The 17,194-nt window shown below is 45.3% G+C and overlaps 2 protein-coding genes across 2 annotated transcripts; one reads left to right on the plus strand and one right to left on the minus strand.

The window, feature by feature from the left end:
* Positions 1–601: 601 nt before the first annotated feature.
* On the plus strand, positions 602–16,984 carry Msantd5 (Myb/SANT DNA binding domain containing 5). The gene is made up of 6 exons (XM_075941826.1): positions 602–689; positions 1,191–1,481; positions 1,875–2,195; positions 6,960–6,969; positions 7,371–7,419; positions 16,859–16,984. Exons 1-6 carry the CDS (start codon positions 602–604, stop codon positions 16,982–16,984), a joined length of 885 nt encoding a protein of 294 aa, XP_075797941.1.
* LOC142859437 (transcription elongation factor 1 homolog) lies at positions 13,895–14,140 on the minus strand. The gene has a single exon (XM_075989609.1). It carries the CDS (start codon positions 14,138–14,140, stop codon positions 13,895–13,897), a length of 246 nt encoding a protein of 81 aa, XP_075845724.1.
* Positions 16,985–17,194: the final 210 nt, after the last annotated feature.

Consider the following 17,194-nt stretch of genomic DNA (forward strand, 5'->3'; position numbering starts at 1 on the left):
GTGCACACAGCTCTACCTCCACCCTGCAGACTCTGCAGCACCAGGACACAGAGGACCCAGCTTCCAAGACTCTGTGGAGCACAACAAATCTCTCTGGTGAAAATGTAGGTGATTTGGGGATTGGGGGAATCCACTCTTGTGTTTTCTGGACGATGGCTGGGGTATTTCTTTTTCAATTTTTCTCATAAATTTTACAGCCCAAAAGCATGTCTCTGACATCTGTCTCCTTTCCATGTGTGTAGGAAATCACTGCTAGTCATAGCAAGCCTCGCGGACAGCGGTGGTACTGTGTGTTATACTGAGGAAACTGGGCAAAACATGGTCAACTATCTTGAACATGATCTCATGTCCACAGTTTGCAGAGGTACAGACTTCTGCACCCTTCTTCTTGGGCTTTCTGGATCTCTCTTGGCTAACACAGCATCTCAATGTTTCCAAGGCTAACCCAAACCCTACTATACTTCCAAGAATGATGCTGGACTTCTGAAGCAACCTTTGCTTATAGAAGACCTGAGATTATAGACTAATGCAATCACCCTTGAGATATAGATTTGGCTGCATGGAAACAGTTTTAATATTTTCTTTATTCATTTCTGAGCAGATGGAACCAGACCAAGTGGAACGATTGAGAAACACCGAAGAATTGAATGTGGAACAGAGTGGGAAGCAGGAAGGACAAAGGCCCTCAGGTATTCAGAGGGAACCCCAAGTTAAAAACCAAATCTTTCAATCTATTTCTTTCCTGGAGACTCACAGGCTTAGACAAGACCTCAGCTGTGGACAGCTGTGTCCAGGACTGGCTTGTCCTCAGTGGTCCCAGTTTTCTGCCCTTCTTGCAAGAGACCCAAAGTCTCAGAGTTCTGTGAGAGTCTCCCTGGTGGGGTAGGTGGGTTGAGTTATGCAGGAACAATGTTCACAGGCAGCGCTTATCCTGTGTGAGCCCTTTCCATTCTGAAATGTATTTTCTGCAACTGAAGGAACCCACCTACACATGCAAGTCCTTGTACACCTTAGTATGAAGAGCAGGATAGTCGGTAATTTGGGCATGTGAGCAAGTGTTCCTAATCTCTTGAGAACTGAACAAGGACACTTCTGGCTTCTGTCGGAGTTCATGAAGGGTCCCTGGAAAAGCTGAGATGAGCCTGCTCCCAGCGTCCAAGGCACTCATCACATCCCTCCTTCCCTTGCAGGTCCTTCCTGTCACCCATGGACTGACTCTGAAATCAGGATCTTCCTGGAGGAGTGGGAAGTAGTTGAACGCAGAGTGGGAAACCCAGGCAGGAAGATCTCAGAGACGATCCAGGCTCTTTGCCTGCAACTCAATGAACGGAGAGGCCTAAAAAAGAGCTGGGAAAGCTGTGTAGACCTGTTACTGACCCTGCAGAATCTGCACAGGTCACTCTGTAGTGAGAGACCAGGGGCTGTCCCCTTGTTTTCTCCGTATTCGGAGGCCCTGTACAGGATCCTGGGCCGACCCCCAGGTTAGTCTCTTCTGTATTCCTCTGCCAAGCCCTCTAGAGAGCAGCATCAGCTGGCCTGCCCTTGATGAATAGAGCAGAGCACAACAAGTAGGAATCCTCATTCCCACAGCCCATTATTGCACACAGCAAACACAATGTCTGTCCTCTCTGTCTTCCTTCCTCTGCCATCCCAGGGGAATTGAAGTTGGGCGTGTTCAAGGTGGATTGGTACACACGGGACAGATCATAACTTAGTATGATCCAGGGACAGTGAGGGTGACGTTCTTTTGAAGTCTGTCCAAGAGCAAGTGGTTTCTAATCTCCTGAGAAATGAATGAGGACCCGTCGGCCTTCTGTCAGTGTGCAGGAGGGGTCCCTAGAAGATCTGACATGTGCCTGTGCATGGTGTCAAAGGCACTCATTACCTCCCTCCATCCCTTGCAGGTTCTTCCTGTAGCCCATGGACTGACTCTGAAATCAGGATCTTCCTGCGGGAGTGGGAAGGGGTTGAATGGAGAGTGGGAAACCCATGCCGGAAGATCCTGGAGAAGAGCTGGGCAATTCACCAGCAAATCAATGTGAGGAGGGGCCTGAAGAAGAGCTGGGCGAGCTGTGTGGACCTGTTGCTGACCCTGCAGAATCTGCACAGGATACTCTGTAATGAGAGACTAGAGGCCATTCCCTTGTTTTCTCCTTACTCCAAGGCCCTGTATAGGATCCTGGGCCGACCACCAGGTTAGTCTCTTCTGTATTCCTCTGTCAAGTCCTCTAGAGAGTAGCATCAGCTGGCCCGCCCTTCATGAGCATAGGGCAGAGAAAAACAGGTCAGAAATCCCCATTCCCACAGCCCATTGTTGCACATAGAAAACCTGAACATCTTTCCTCTATGTCGTTTCAAAAGAATGTCAATCGGACATGTTCCAGGTGGACCAGAACATAGAGGACAGATCATGGTTCAGTATGATTGAGGGAGAGTGAGGGTGCCATGCTTATGAACTCTTTTTGTTTCTTCTCCCTTCCAGGTCCTTACTGCCGAGATGGGTCTGGTATATGCCCGCCTGCCAAGGACTGTCAACCTTCCGTGAATTGGCCTCTAGATTGTGGTACCACCGTTCCTTTTACACAGCTTCAGGGGAACCCATTGTTTATGAGGTATTCAAAGAATTTTGTTTCCCAGAGGGGACCCCCTATAGCACAGCCATCCTTTGTCATTTCCACACCTACCTCCTGCCTGTGATCCAGGAGACCCCCATGTAAGGCAGCAAACTTGGTCTAACGGTGATTAGCACCCACATCCTCAGTGAAGACAAGTGGAGTTTTGTTTCTCCTCTGAAAGACTCAGGACCATGCAGCATAGAAGGCGTAGGCTTCTTTCTCTACCTCATAAGACAATGGGAAAATCAAATAAGGTCACTGTAGTGAAACTCTCCTGCCTTGTCCTTGTTCTTCAGTGGGGCCTACAAGTAAAGAGGGGCTAAGGATTGTCACTTGAGGTTCCTCTTCTGGTGCCCTGGGACCTGCCCTCTCTGATCTATCCACACCTGGCTCCTGGTATAAAGTCTCCTCTCCTACAAGGGCAACCTCTACTCCCCTAGATGGCTGCTCACGACATTTTCATTCTCCTGCCCTCTTGTCCTAGAACTGTTCTCAGTTTGGGACAGCCTCAAACTTGATGTAGCTGATGTTATAGGAAGCACAAAAGTTTATGCAGGCAATAGAAAAAACAAACTCATTCCTTTTTATTTATTGTTGTTGGGTTTTTTTGTTATTGTTTTTGTTATTTTAAGACAGGGTGTCCCTATAGCTTTTTTTTTAATTTTTTAATGATAAAAGGAGAATAAAGAAAAGAAAAAAAACCAAATTTCCACCTCCTCCCATTTTCCTCCCCCTCCTCCCACTTTTCTCCCCCTCCTCCCACTCTTCTCCCCCTCCTCCCACCCCTCTCCCCTTCCCCCCACTCCTCTCCCCCTCCCTTTCCAGTCCAAAGAGCTGTCAGGGTTCCCTGCCCTGTGTTAAGTCCTAGGTCCTCCCCCCTCCATCCATATCTAGGAAGGTGAACATCCAGACTGGCTAGGCTCCCACCAAGCCAGCACATAGCATAGGATCAAAACCGCGTGCCATTGTCCTTGGCGTCTCATCAGCCCTCATTGTTCGCCATGTTCTGAGAGTCCAGTTTTATCCCATGCTTTTTTTGGTAACAGTCCAGCTAGCCTTGGTGAGCTCCCAGTAGATCATCTCCACTGTCTCAGTGGGTGGGTGCTCTCCTCGTGGTCCCGATATCTTTGCTCATGTTCTCACTTCTTCTGCTCCTCATTGGGACCTTGGGAGCTCAGTCCAGTGCTCCAGTGTGGGTCTCTGTCTCTATCTCCATCCATCGCCAGATGCAAGTTCTAGGATGATATGCAAAATATTCGTCAGTATTGCTCTAGGGTAGGGTCATTTCAGGTTCCCTATCCTCAGCTGCCCAGGGAACTAACTGGGGACCTCAGCTTGGGCACCTGGGAGCCCCTCTAGGGTCAAGTCTCCTGCCCACCCTAAAGTGGGTCCCTTAACTAAGAATTGTGGTTCCGTGCTCCCCTATCCAACCTTCCTTTATCCCGATCCTCCTGTTTCCCCAAGTCCCCCCTCCTTCCCTTCTACCTTTTCTCTCCCCATCTCCCCTAACCCCCATCCCACCCCACCCCCAAGATCCCACTTTTCTCCCCGGCAATTTTGTCTACTTCCCTTATCCAAGAGGATAACTATATGTTTTTCCTTGGGTTCACCTTGTTACTTAGCTTCTTTAGATTCGCCTATTGTAGACTCCGTGAACCCTATTTATGGCTAGAAACCAATTATGGGTGAGTACATCCCATGTTCATCTTTTTGGGTCTGGGATACCTCACTCAGGATAGTGTTTTCTATTTCCATCCATTTGCATGCAAAATTTGAGAAGTCATTGTTTTTTACCGCAGCGTAGTATTCTAGTGTGTATATATTCCATACTTTCTTATCCATTCTTCCATTGAAGGGCATCTAGGTTGTTTCCAGGTTCTGGCTATTACAAATAATACTGCTATGAACATAGTTGAACAAATGCTTTTGACATGTGATAGATCATCTCTTGGGTAAATTCCCAAGAGTGGTATTGCTGGGTCCAGGGGTAGGTTGATCCCGAATTTCCTGAGAAACCGAAACACTGACTTCCACAGTGGTTGCACAAGATTGCATTCCCACCAGCAATGGATGAGGGTACCCCTTCCTCCACAGCCTCTCCAGCAAAGGCTATCCTTGGTGTTTTTGACTTTAGCCAATCTGACAGGTGTAAGATGATATCTCAAAGTTGTTTTGATTTGCATTTCCTTGATCGCTAAGGAAGTTGAGCATGACCTTAAGTGTCTTTTGGCCATTTGAACTTCTTCTGTTGAGAATTCTCTGTTCAGTTCAGCGCCCCATTTTTTAATTGGGTTAATTAGCATTTTAAAGTCTAGTTTCTTGAGTTCTCTATATATTTTGGAGGTCAGACCTTTGTCTGTTGCGGGGTTGGTGAAGATCTTCTCCCAGTCAGTAGGTTGCCTTTGTGTCTTAGTGACAGTGTCCTTTGCTTTACAGAAGCTTCTCAGTTTTAGTAGGTCCCATTTATTCACTGTTGCCCTTAATGTCTGTGCTTCTGGGGTTATACCTAAGAAGCGATCGCCTGTGCCCATCTGTTGTAGGGTATTTCCCACTTTCTCTTCTATCAGATTCAGTGTTTTCAGGCTGATATTGAGGTCTTTAATCCATTTGGACTTGAGTTTTGTGCACGGTGATAGATATGGGTCTATTTTCATTCTTCTACAGGTTGACATCCAGTTGTGCCAGCACCATTTGTTGAAGATGCTTTCTTTCTTCCAATGTATACTTTTAGCTCCTTTATAGAAAATGAGGTGTTCATAGGTTTGTGGGATAAAGTCCGGGTCTTCTATAAGATTCCATTGGTCGACTTCTCTGTTTTTATGCCAGTACCACCCTGTTTTCATTACTGTAGCTCTGTAATAGAGTTTGAAGTCAGGGATGGTAATGCCTCCAGAAGATCCTTTATTGTATAGGATTGTTTTGGCTATCCTGGGTTTTTTGTTTTTCCATATAAAGTTGATCATTGTCCTCTCCAGATCTGTGAAGAATTTTGATGGGATCTTGATGGGGATTGCATTGAATCTATAAATTGCCTTTGGTAGAATTGCCATTTTTACTACGTTGATCCTCCCAATCCAAGAGCAAGGGATGTCCATCCATTTTTTGGTATCCTCTTCAATTTCTTTCTTCAATGCCTTAAAGTTCTTGTCAAATAGATCTTTCACTACCTTGGTTAGATTTACCCCAAGATATTTTATGCTGTTTGTGGCTATCGTGAATGGAGAAGCTTCTCTGATTTCCCTCTCTGCTTCCATATCCTTTGAGTATAAGAGGGCAACTGATTTTTTGGAGTTGATCTTGTATCCTGCCACATTACTAAAGCTGTTTATCAGCTGTAAAAGTTCTTTGTTGGAATTTTGGGGGTCGCTTATGTACACTATCATATCATCTGCGAATAACAAAGTTTAACTTCTTCCTTTCCAATTCGAATCCCCTTGATCCCATTATGCTGTCTTATTGCTATTGCTAGAACTTCCAGCACTATATTGAAGAGGTATGGCGAAAGTGGGCAGCCTTGTCGTGTTCCTGAGTTAAGCGGGATGGCTTTGAGTTTCTCTCCGTTTAATTTGATGTTAGCTGTCGGCTTGCTGTATATAGCTTTTATTATATTAGGTATGACCCTTGTATCCCTAATCTCTCCAAGACTTTTAAAATAAATGGATGTTGAATTTTGTCAAATGCTTTTTCAGCATCTAATGAAATGATCATATGGTTTTTTTCTTTCAGTTTATTTATATGATGGATTACATTGATAGATTTTCGTATGTTGAACCAGCCCTGCATCTCAGGAATGAAGCCTACTTGATCATAATGGATAATTTTTCGGATGTGTTCTTGGATTCGGTTTGCCAGTATTTTGTTGAGGATTTTTGCGTCGATATTCATGAGTGAAATCGGCCTGTAATTCTCTTTCCTGGTTGAGTCTTTGTGTGGTTTTGGTATCAGAGTAACTGTAGCTTCATAAAAGGAATTTGGTAATGACCCTTCTGTTTCTATATTGTGGAATACATTGAGGAGTATAGGTATTATAGGTATTAGATATATTTACACATTAGAGTACTACTCAAGAAATCTGCTGAGGCTAGGTATGTGTAGGGAGTGTCCCTGCACAGAGGACCAGAGAGGCCATTGTGGGAAGCTGTGAAGATAAAGCCTGGATTTTTGGAAACCTGAAGATATTCGAGTTGACAGAACCATAGAACACCGGCAAAAGAAAGCTTCTATCAGGGACTAGAACCAGCCCAGGAGAAATAACCATTTGCTGTCAACAAAACTGAAAGAAGTTGGGGATCTAAAGAGCATTTTGACATCAGACATGGAGATGCAGAGTTTGAGTTGGCCCAGCTGGTTCTCAGTCTTGCTTTGGTCCAGTACTTCCTCGCTGTACTCCATTTCCTACATTGTTGAAGAGAAATGTGTGCCCTGTGCCATTATATATTGCCAATATATTATCTGGTCTTTTATTCTAATTTTACAGAAAATTACAGGTAAGAGATTACATGAATCACTCAAGAGACTTTGAACTCTGAACGATTAAACAACTTGGCTTTGGACTTTTCCAGAACTGAAATGGCTTAGTGATTTCACAGAAATAGCAAAAGGAGAGTGTAGGAGATATGTTTATAAGTTTTCTGTTTCTTTCCTCGGGTCCTAGCTGTGATGCTCACACCCATCTCTGTCTTTGCCTATATCATCAGAAATGATAATTTTTGCGATGTTCGGTATACCTCCAAATTCCTGTAAGTGCAACTCCAGCACTGTGCCATGGCCTTTGGAATCCTCACTTGGGCACATCACCATGACAGTCCTGCAGGATCATTGCAACAGGAGCTCTTCATGGCCAGTGACACACCTGCCTCGTGACTCTGTCCCAGGAAACCCTAGAATCTCTTAGTAGTCAAAACCTCAGAGAGATCCATTATGATCTTCATCAGTAACAGCAGATTCTTACTTATCTCCTCTCTGAAAAGTATAGAATACACATTGTAACTGGTGGCCCTGTCTCCTGTCAGGATAAAAGGCAATATTACATGAATGAACAGGACCTTGTTCTTTTGCCTTGTTCAGAGAGGGGCAGGACTCCCATGGGCTTGAACGAAGCATGGCATATCAAGTTGAGGCAGGACTGACCTCCTCTCTGAACAAAAAGTTATTTTAAAAATGAGAAAGAGAAAAAAGTTTTAGCTATATTAGCATGAGGACTCTCTTTAACCTGCACTGAAATCCTCCATGTAGAAAAGGAAGTTAACGATAGTCTGTAAATAGAGATGACTCGTGCTTTTGATGGACAGTAAAAATTTGGGGACCATGAGGCTGATTCTGGGGTAAAAGCATGAGCAAACTATAGTGTCACTTCAATTGTATTTTAATTTATTTTATTCAGATTTTTAAAAATTATTTATTAAAAATTTCCACCTCCTCCCCTCCTCCCATTTCCCTCCCACTCTCCCCACTCCCTCTCCCCCTTATCTCCAGTCCTAAGAGCAGTCAGCTGCCCTGTGGGAAGTCCAAGGTCCTCCCTGCTCCATCCAGGTCTAGGAAGGCGAGCATCCAAACAGACTAGGCTCCCACAAAGATAGTCCATGCAGTAGGATCAAAACCCAGTGCCATTGTGCTTGGCTTCTCAGTCAGCCCTCATTGACAGCCACCTTCAGAGAGTCTGGTTTGATCACATGCTACATCAGTCCCAGTCAGCTGGCCTTGGTGAGCTCCCATTGGATCAGCCTATTGTCTCAGTGGGAGGACGCACCCATGCGGTCCTGATTTCCTTGCTCATGTTCTCCCTCCTTCTGCTCCTCATTTTAACCTTGGGAGCTCAGACCAGTGCTCCAATGTGGGTCTCTGTCTCTATCTCCATCCATCACCAGAAATTGTATTTTAATAAATAAAGCTTGCCTGAAGAGCTGAGAGTTAAACAGTCTTATTGGTCAGCCTTACAGACAAGGTAATGGTAACACACACCTATATCCCAGTAGCCACACTACTTTTCCATACAAACCGGAAGGTACACTTCTTTAAACCCAGTGGTGCACGGCTATAATCCCAGGCCTTTAGAGAATTATAATTTGGGAGGAAACAGCTGTCAAAGACGGTGTCATTCTGAGATTGCTGGAGGCAGGATTGCCATTTTCAGACTGAGACAGAGAAAGAGCACGTGGCTGGTTGCTTGGCTTTTCAGGTCTTCAGGATGAACCCCAATTTGTCTCCTGGAGATTTTATTAATCATGCTTCAGCAAAGTTTATTCTGCACAAAATAGTGTATATACTACTTATTGATGTTACCATCAGTTTACAACAAGGCAGTAACTGTAATAGTATTAGAATTATACAATTATTTCCCTGTTAAATTTGACATTTAAACTTTTGAATTGAGAACCTTTAGCTCAAAGTAAAACTTGAAACATAAATTCAGTTTCAGAAGGATTGAAAACATCACAAAATAATGAATGCAATCCACAGAGAGACAGGAAAATCTCCTGATCCTTTTACAGTTTATCCTACGGAATATAGCAGGTTTCCTTTCTGTGTGACTCAGTTTATCCAATTAGCAAAAGTTTAGCACAGTTAACCAAGTAAAAAAGCCTAGATATACAACTCTTTACTTGTGGACCCCGCTCAAGTGACAAGGACAAGACAGGAGAGCTTTACTTCAATGGCCTTTATTGAGTATCACAATTTCTTCTACTATGAGGTAGAGGAGAAACCCCCACACAATGGTACACGGTCCTGGGGTGTTCAGAGAAGAAACAAGGAACCTGCACGTGTCTTCACTGAAGATCTTGGTGTTTTTCAGCAATTGATTTGACTGCTGCAGGAGGCTGGGGTCTGCAGAGACATAGGGAGGAAGTAGGTGTGGAACTGAGAACAGCTAGCTCTAATTCTTGGTTTCCCTTCTGTCAAACAGGGATTCCCACTTGGACATCATAGACAATGGGATCCCCTGAATAGAGACGCCATAATCCTCAGGGTTGTTGCTGGAAGGTTGATGGTTCATGGATGTCAGGGGCATACCATACAAATTACCGTAGACAGGAACTGAGGGGAAAAAAAAGTGGAGAGAGTTTAAAAGCATGTCATTCTCATTCTCCCTGAATTATGCTATCTATGGTCTGTGCAGTGTGTCTTGGTCCTTCCTGAGCATATCCAGTTTCCATTCCCCTGGGGTAAGAGAGGAAGGCAAACAGACATGACAGACATTGTGTCTGCTATATGCAATAGTGGCCTGTTGTGCACTGCCCTCTGGTCAAGAAGACAAGCCAACTGATGCTGCTCCCTAGTCAACTTGACAGGAGAATACAGAAGAGACTAACCTGGGGAGTGGCCCAGGATCCTGTACAGGGCCTCGGAATAAGGAGAAAGCAAGGATAGAGTTTCTGTTCTCCCCTGACAGAGTGTCCTGTGAAAAGTCTGCAGGGTATCCAGCAGGATGACACAGCTTTCCCAGCTCTTCTTTAAACCCCTCCTCTCATTGATTCGCTGGCGAATCGTCCAGCTCTTCTCCAAGATCTTCCTGCCTGGGTTTCCCACACTCCGTTCAACTCCTTCCCACTCCTCCAGAAAGATCCGGATTTCAGAGTCAGCCCAATTGTAAGAGGAAGACGCTGCAAAGGAAGGAGGGGTGTGATGAGTGCCTTTGATGTCATGCACATAAACATCTCAACTTTTCTATGGACCCATTCTGCACACTGAGTGAAGCCAGTTGTGGCGTCATTCAGTTCTCAGGAGATTAGAAACACTTGCTCACAAGCCTACGATTACCAGCTACCCTGTTCTTAATCCCGAGGACTACAATGGATTGCAAGCATAGGTGGGTGACTTTAGTTGTAGAAAATATGTTACCGAATAGACAAGGTTCACATGGGATGAGCACTGCCTAGGAAAGTTGTCCCTACATAGACCCAACCCACCTCCCTCCCAGGGAGACTCTCACAGAACTCTGGGACTTAGCATCACATGCAAGGCCAGCAACCTGGGACCACTGAGGACAAGCCAGTCCTTGACACAGCTGAGTTCCAGCCTAAGCCATTATGTCTCCACGAAAGAAATAGGATGGAAGTGTTGGCTTTATTTTTTTCAGTGTTTCGAGACAGGGTTTCTCTGTGGCTTTGGAGCCAGTCCTGGAACTAGCTCTTACAGACCAGGCTGGTCTCAAACTCACAGAGATCTGCCTGCCTCTGCTTCCCAAGTGCTGGGATTAAAGGCGTGCGCCAAAACCACCCGGCTGAAGTGTTGGCTTTTAACTGAGGGTTGCATCAAATACCTATGGGCCTTTGTGCTTCATGATTTCCACTCTGTCCCACACCAGATTCTTCAGTGTTCCTTAATCTTGTGACTTCGTCTTGTTCCCTCTGCTCCAAAGAGAATAAAGAAAATATTAAAACTGTTTCCACGCAGCAGAATCTCTGTCTCAGTTGAGAGTGGATTCACGTTTCAGCATCATGCAGCATGAGAAAACACTGGACTTTTCCTTCCCAATCTACTTAGGGATGTTAAATCCTCTCACCTAATGGAAAGCTTGTCTGGAAAGTGTAACCAGGAAAAGCCCCCAGTCTATAGCACATCAGCCCCCAGCTGAAGGGAATGTTCAAAGACAGAAGCACCTCTCCTCTGAGACACCCCACCCACTCTGTCCAGTTTACTCTCTTCCCACACTCCATTCCATCATCCTAGTGCTAGAAATCCATATGAAGACCTCCTCATGAGTCCCTGCTTTGCTTCTAACATAGTAAGGTTTAACACGAGGTCTGGGAACAAGTAACTGGCCATAAAGAATCAGAAAGCAAGGTCATTTGGGCTGAGTCTATAATCCCAGCTCTTCCATAACAAGTAAAAGCTGGTTCAGAAGTTCAGGTCATTCTTGGATGTACAGTGGGGTTTGGATTAGCCTTGGTGCATTGAGATGATGCCTTATCCAAGGAAAACCCAGAAAGCCCATGAAGAAGGAGAATGCAGAAGTCTGTACCTCTGCAAACTGTGGGCATGGGATTCTGTTCAAGGTAGTTACCCAGGTTTTCCCTGTTTCCTGGGTGGTAAAATGCACAGAGTCCAGCACCTTCCAAGAGGCTTGCTAGGAAGACCAAATGATGTCATATACGCATGGAAAGAGTCACATGCCAGAGGCACACTTTCGGGGTATGAAACTTCTGAGAATATTTGAAAGAGAAATACACCAGCCATCCTCCAGTGAACACAGAGTGGATTCCCACCCCCAAATCACCTGCATTTTCCCTGAAGAGGTTTGTTGCACTCCACAGAAGTTAGAAGCTGGATCTCTGTGTCCTGGTGCTGCAGTCTGCAGTGTGGAGATAGAGCTGTGTGCACCTCCCTGGGCTTCTGGAGTCTGAGAACCAGGTGGAGATCTGGGCCTTTATAAAGCTCTTGAGTGGGATTGAATAAGACCTACCTCCCTGGGTTTTTTGGTGGAGCAGGAAACCTAAACAGGAGCCTTTAATCCCCTCTCAGGTGGCTGAATCCAGAGGATTTCCCAGAAATCTGGAATTTTTAGGCTACTGAGCACCACACAGGCTTAACAGCAAATATCCAAGGCACTGTGTAAAATCAGGGTCCAATATTCAAATATCATTTTCTTAGACACCATATCTTCACATAATCCTGGCCACCCTGGAACTCACTGTTGAGATTCAACAGGTCCTGCTTTGTCTCCCTGTCTCCAGGGCTGGGATTAATGTTTTTGGCCACCATGGCTCGGTGGTTCAGGACTTTCATACTTTTCCTTTTCCTAATATCCTCTATTCATCTTGTTGATGAGAAACTGAGACATGCAGAATGCCAGCTATTTTGAAACTAAGAATCATCTGTATGTTTGTAGCTAGCCAATAATGACAGAAGTAGAAGATATTGGCAGACTTGATGATCTGCAAAAAGTCTGAAAGATGTTGTTTTTCTGATACCCTTTTCAACTGGGGTTTCTAATTGAAAAGGAAAAATTTACTTGGCACCAAGACAAAGGACAGTATTTATATACATGGCCATGAATATGGAACTGAGGATTTAAATGTTGCCTTAAAATCCTCAAATTATCATTGCTTCGTTTATCCTCCACCAGGCTGGTAAAGAAAATGTTGATGAGAGATGAGAGCTTTCTCCTTCCAACTTATAATTCTATTTCCGGTATTAAGGGAGCGCTCCCCTACCATATGGTTGCTATAGCAAGCTAGTGTGACTCCTGGGATTAAAGGTGTGTGTCATTATGACCACTGGGATTAAAGGTGTGTGCTACCACTATCTGGTTTGTAACGCTGGACTGAACATATGGATAAAAAGAGTTCAACATTATTCTGCGGATAGTGTGGAACCCTAGTGAAGGGGAACTTCCCGGAATCTTTGAGAGTGACCCTGGTAAGGAATTCTAGTAAGTAGTAATAGAAAGCCTTAACTGGCCATGCCTTGGAGCTTGGAAATTCTTTCATTGGCTTTTCTTTTTACTCACATCTACAAACAAATTATTCATGAAAACCATTCCATGCAGACGTCAAGTAATCAGTTTATCCAGAGACCGTGAGAACAGGAATCACAAGTTCTGTGACCACAGAAGAGAGAGTAGAGATAGGATTGAGCAGCTGTCGTGGCAGTCAAAGGTGACATTCCAGAAAAGAAGCCTTCACACAGAAGACTGATAGAGAGGAGTAATTTCAGATCCCTGAACACCTAGATGGGGAACCCTCCTGCCTGATCCAGATATTCAACCTCTCGACATTTACAAGTCCCATTGAAGGTCAAGAATAGGGCATAAAGAACAAGGTCCTGGACATTATTTGAATTTCAAATTTTATTCTGATATGAGGTGTGCCGGGGGGGGGGGGGGGCAACTGGTTACGACATGACAGGTGCTTACACAGTTTTCTAGAAATAGCATGTTTGGATTTTTATTATCTTTATTGGTGATCTGGATGGTTCTCTGAGTCTGAGACTTCTGAGGAAGGTTGGGGTCTCCTGGGACAGAGGCTTAGACCAGGTGTGACGATGGCCATGGAGAGCTCCTCTTGAAATGATTATGTCACTTGAGGAATACGGTTCTGAAATTTGAGGCCACCTTGTGCTGCGTGGTGAGACGAAGTACCTTTCGCCTTCACTCCAGCTCCAAGCAGCCAGGGCCACCATGACAATCACATCTACAGTCATACACACACGTCTACTCATTCACATCCACCCCTTACACAGAAGGAAGGTTTTCACAGCCCTGGACCAACACCCTGGAATGTCTCTGGATTGGTACCCAAGTCTGGACCTGTTGAAGGGCTAGGTCCTTGCTCTTGCTACTAATTAACTGCCTCGCAGGCGTCTATCCAATCGCTGTACACATCCACTGGGTCTGACAGATTTGTAATGCGTGTCTGGAACTCCTCTAGGCACACGGCACAGGAGATGACTCCAGTCTTGAGAGCACGGTTCATTTTAACATCACAAGACTTCTCATGGTTGCAGAAGGGGCACGTGAACTGCGTGTCCAGAGGTTCTGTCCTCTTCTTGGGGGGTAGCTTTTGTTTCGACTTCTTTCGTCCCATGGCTGAAGGGGGATGAGAAAATGAAAAGAAAGGAGAAAGACAAAAGGTTAGTGGACGAACATCTGCATTTGCTTTGTTAACCTTCCAACTGAGAAAGGGTGGATTTGGAAATAACTCTTTGGGGCAGAGCCTTGACTTAATTCTGAGTCATAGACCAATGCTGGGCTATCTGATGTCACCATGTTTCAGAAATTGAAAATCAAGTAGAAAAGTGTGTTCCTAGTGCTGGGGAGAAGAGGACAGAGAACCAGTCAGTGTTTAAGAGTATAACTGAGATGGACACTTGAGTTCTAGAACAGTCTGGCCTCAGAGAGATTGTGGGTCATTAAAGGAAAAGGAGGGCTTGGGGGCAACATATAAAGAGAGAATGGAGGAAGGGAGGGAAGTGAAATCAACTAAGGTGTGATCTGGATGGTGGGTGTCCCGGATCCCAGCCCTTGTTCTGTGCCGACCAGCGCCTAGGCCTGGATTGATGGTAGGTTTGGGACCAGTCTAGCCATCATTACACTCTATCTTAGATACGTGAATATGTAAAAGTAAGATATGTTCTCCAGGTCAGACACCCATAATCCTAGAGCTAGGAGGAGCTCAATCAAGGGTAGCCTGTGCTGCACACAGAGAATATCTGTCAAATGGAGACAATTACTTAGGAAGAAGCATGGAGAGCCTATAAACCAGAATTCCTAAACCCAGAATGGAGGGGATAGACAGCAGAGTGTCCTTGAGGCCATCTGGCCCCCAACTGGAATTTAAGACCAACATTGCGCCATACATGTGAACCAGTATTAAAAAGACAAAATACGCTATTGTGGCTCAGCTCTAAAACAGAGGCAGGGGATCACTGGGTGTTACAGACCAGCCAGCAATGCCCATTAAGTTTAAGATTGGCCTGATATGAGGAGCAAAGCCCTGCCGTGTGTGTGACCAACGAAGAGAACAGGACGAGTGTCTCGGGGCTTTGTTCCAGGCACTGTGGGAGCAGAGCTGTGAGGATCACAGTGCAAGGTGGTAGCCATCCTGGTTCACGACATAAATCCCTGAACACACGGGGCAACCTGTAAGGCCCCTTTTCAAAAGTCATGAAAATGCAGCCTAGCTCACAAAAAGACACAAGAGTGGGCTTTCCCATCTCACCTGAACTTTTCGGCCTTGGCTTCCTGCTACTGTTCCACAGAGTCTGGACCCAGAGGTCTCCGTGCCCTGATGTGTGCAGCAGAGCCTGGAGTGTGGAGAGGAGACCACGTGGGGATCCATCTCCTTATAAAGGTCTTGAGGGATTGAATCAGACCCGCCCTACATGGGTGTGTCGTCTGGATCAAACAAGATAAACAATAGTTTGTAATCCCATCCCAGGACTGTAAAGCCTGGGGATTTTCCAAAATTGCTCTAGAGCCTAAGCTCCCTTGAGAAACATACAGCAATTAAAAAAAAATACTCAAAGACTTCTATTAATTCATTCGATTTCCCCACACGTGGTGAGACCCTTCAAATAGGCTACCATTTCATAGAGCAACTAAGATTGAAAATTTTTAAACTGTCATGGTAACCTTATAATCAATCTGACAAATGTAATTAATTCACAATACTTGGAGGAGTGGGCTGTGGTCAATGTCTTGACTACATGGGAAAGGAAAAAGAAAGAGGTCAGGGCACCTGGTGGAAGGGAACGGTAGCATCCTGCTTTGGGCTGTGGACCCGAGTACTTGCTTTCAGATGCCAGTTCCTACTGTTTGTTTTGGGGCATAATTTTGAGGGGAGCAATCTGAGCAAAAAGAACTTAAATACAGTAGACTTGGTGTGGAAGAATGAAGAGGAAGAATGTGATAATGACCAGAGAAACTAAGAGAACTGAACGGGTTGGAGGAGGTGGAGCAAATCTCCAGGTCTCTGGAATAATCAGCTCAGTACAAGGACAGGGGATTATCTGGATTCAGGGCGAGTGGAGGTTCATGATTATCATCTCACGGTGTTTATACCCGGCAGGTCCTTCCTATGAGGGGTGTGATGACCTCTGCTTTTCATGGACACTCAGCCACCACTGGAATTGTTATGTGATATTTTGTCTGTGTTCAGACAAACAAAGCTTGTCTGGAGGTCAGAGGGTAGAGCTAGTCACTAGTTAACTACAGATGCCACGCAATGGTGGCACACACCTTTAATCCAAGCAGGTGGGAGAGGTGGGAAGATCAGGAGTTCAAGATCACCCAGGGCTATACCAGATGTACCAGTAGGAAAGAGAAACACAGCCAGGCGATTGTGGCTTACACCTTTGATCCCAGTACTTGGGAGGAAGTAGGAATATAGGGAGTTCAAGGGCACCCGGGTATATACTAGAATGAAGCCATCTAAAAGAGAAATAGAGCAGTCGCCGGTGGCTCATATCTTTGATTCCAATACTTGAGAATAAGTAGGAAAATCAGATTGATCATGCCTAAAAGAGAAACAGAGCAGGTGGTGGTGGCTCACAACTTTGATTCTAGCCCCTGGGATCTGATGCCTTGGACACCAGCACCTTGTAGCCTCAGTCTTTGATCCCAGCATTGGGAAGTGGAGACAGACAGGGTCTCCCCCATTCAGTCTGAGGATTCTTAGAGACAGAATCGCCCCCATTTGGTCTGAGATTTTGCACAGGTAAATCCTCTAGTGCAGCTGGCTGTTTTGTGTCTCAGATCTCCAGGCAAGCTTTATTTGTCAGAACACAAACAAAATATACAATAGGTTTTCCCTTCTCCTCTGTCTCCTGTGCACCAGCTTTGGGATTTTGGCATTCCCATTCCTTCAGCAGAGCTACAAGAAAACCCATCACCTATGATGTCCAGGGAGGACTCCCTGCTTCCCAGATGAGCACTCTGGAACCCTGCATCCTTGCACAGTCCACACCTTTCCCCTGCCTTTGTCCCAAAGGATCCCAGCATCTGGCAGCCATGGGGAATCACAGTTGACAACCCATGCTCTCAATAAAGACAACTTCCTTTTCCCTTTGTCTTTCTCTCTCTCTCTCTCCCCCTCTCTCTAATTCTCAGAGTTGTACAGTGCTGTAGGTGAAGGTGTCTA

The sequence above is a fragment of the Microtus pennsylvanicus genome, chromosome 11 (assembly GCF_037038515.1).
Source record: "Microtus pennsylvanicus isolate mMicPen1 chromosome 11, mMicPen1.hap1, whole genome shotgun sequence".
NCBI lineage: Eukaryota > Metazoa > Chordata > Mammalia > Rodentia > Cricetidae > Microtus > Microtus pennsylvanicus.

Bases quoted from the DNA above. Each gene is read 5' to 3' on its own strand.
- Msantd5 (XM_075941826.1), top strand. From the start codon at position 602: ATGGAACCAGACCAAGTGGAACGATTGAGAAACACCGAAGAATTGAAT. The intron at 1,482-1,874 runs GTTAGTCTCTTC...ATGGTGTCAAAG, and splicing joins GATCCTGGGCCGACCCCCAG to GCACTCATTACCTCCCTCCA. The intron at 7,420-16,858 runs GTCCTGCAGGAT...AATATACAATAG, and splicing joins TTGGGCACATCACCATGACA to GTTTTCCCTTCTCCTCTGTC.
- LOC142859437 (XM_075989609.1), bottom strand. From the start codon at position 14,140: ATGGGACGAAAGAAGTCGAAACAAAAGCTACCCCCCAAGAAGAGGACA.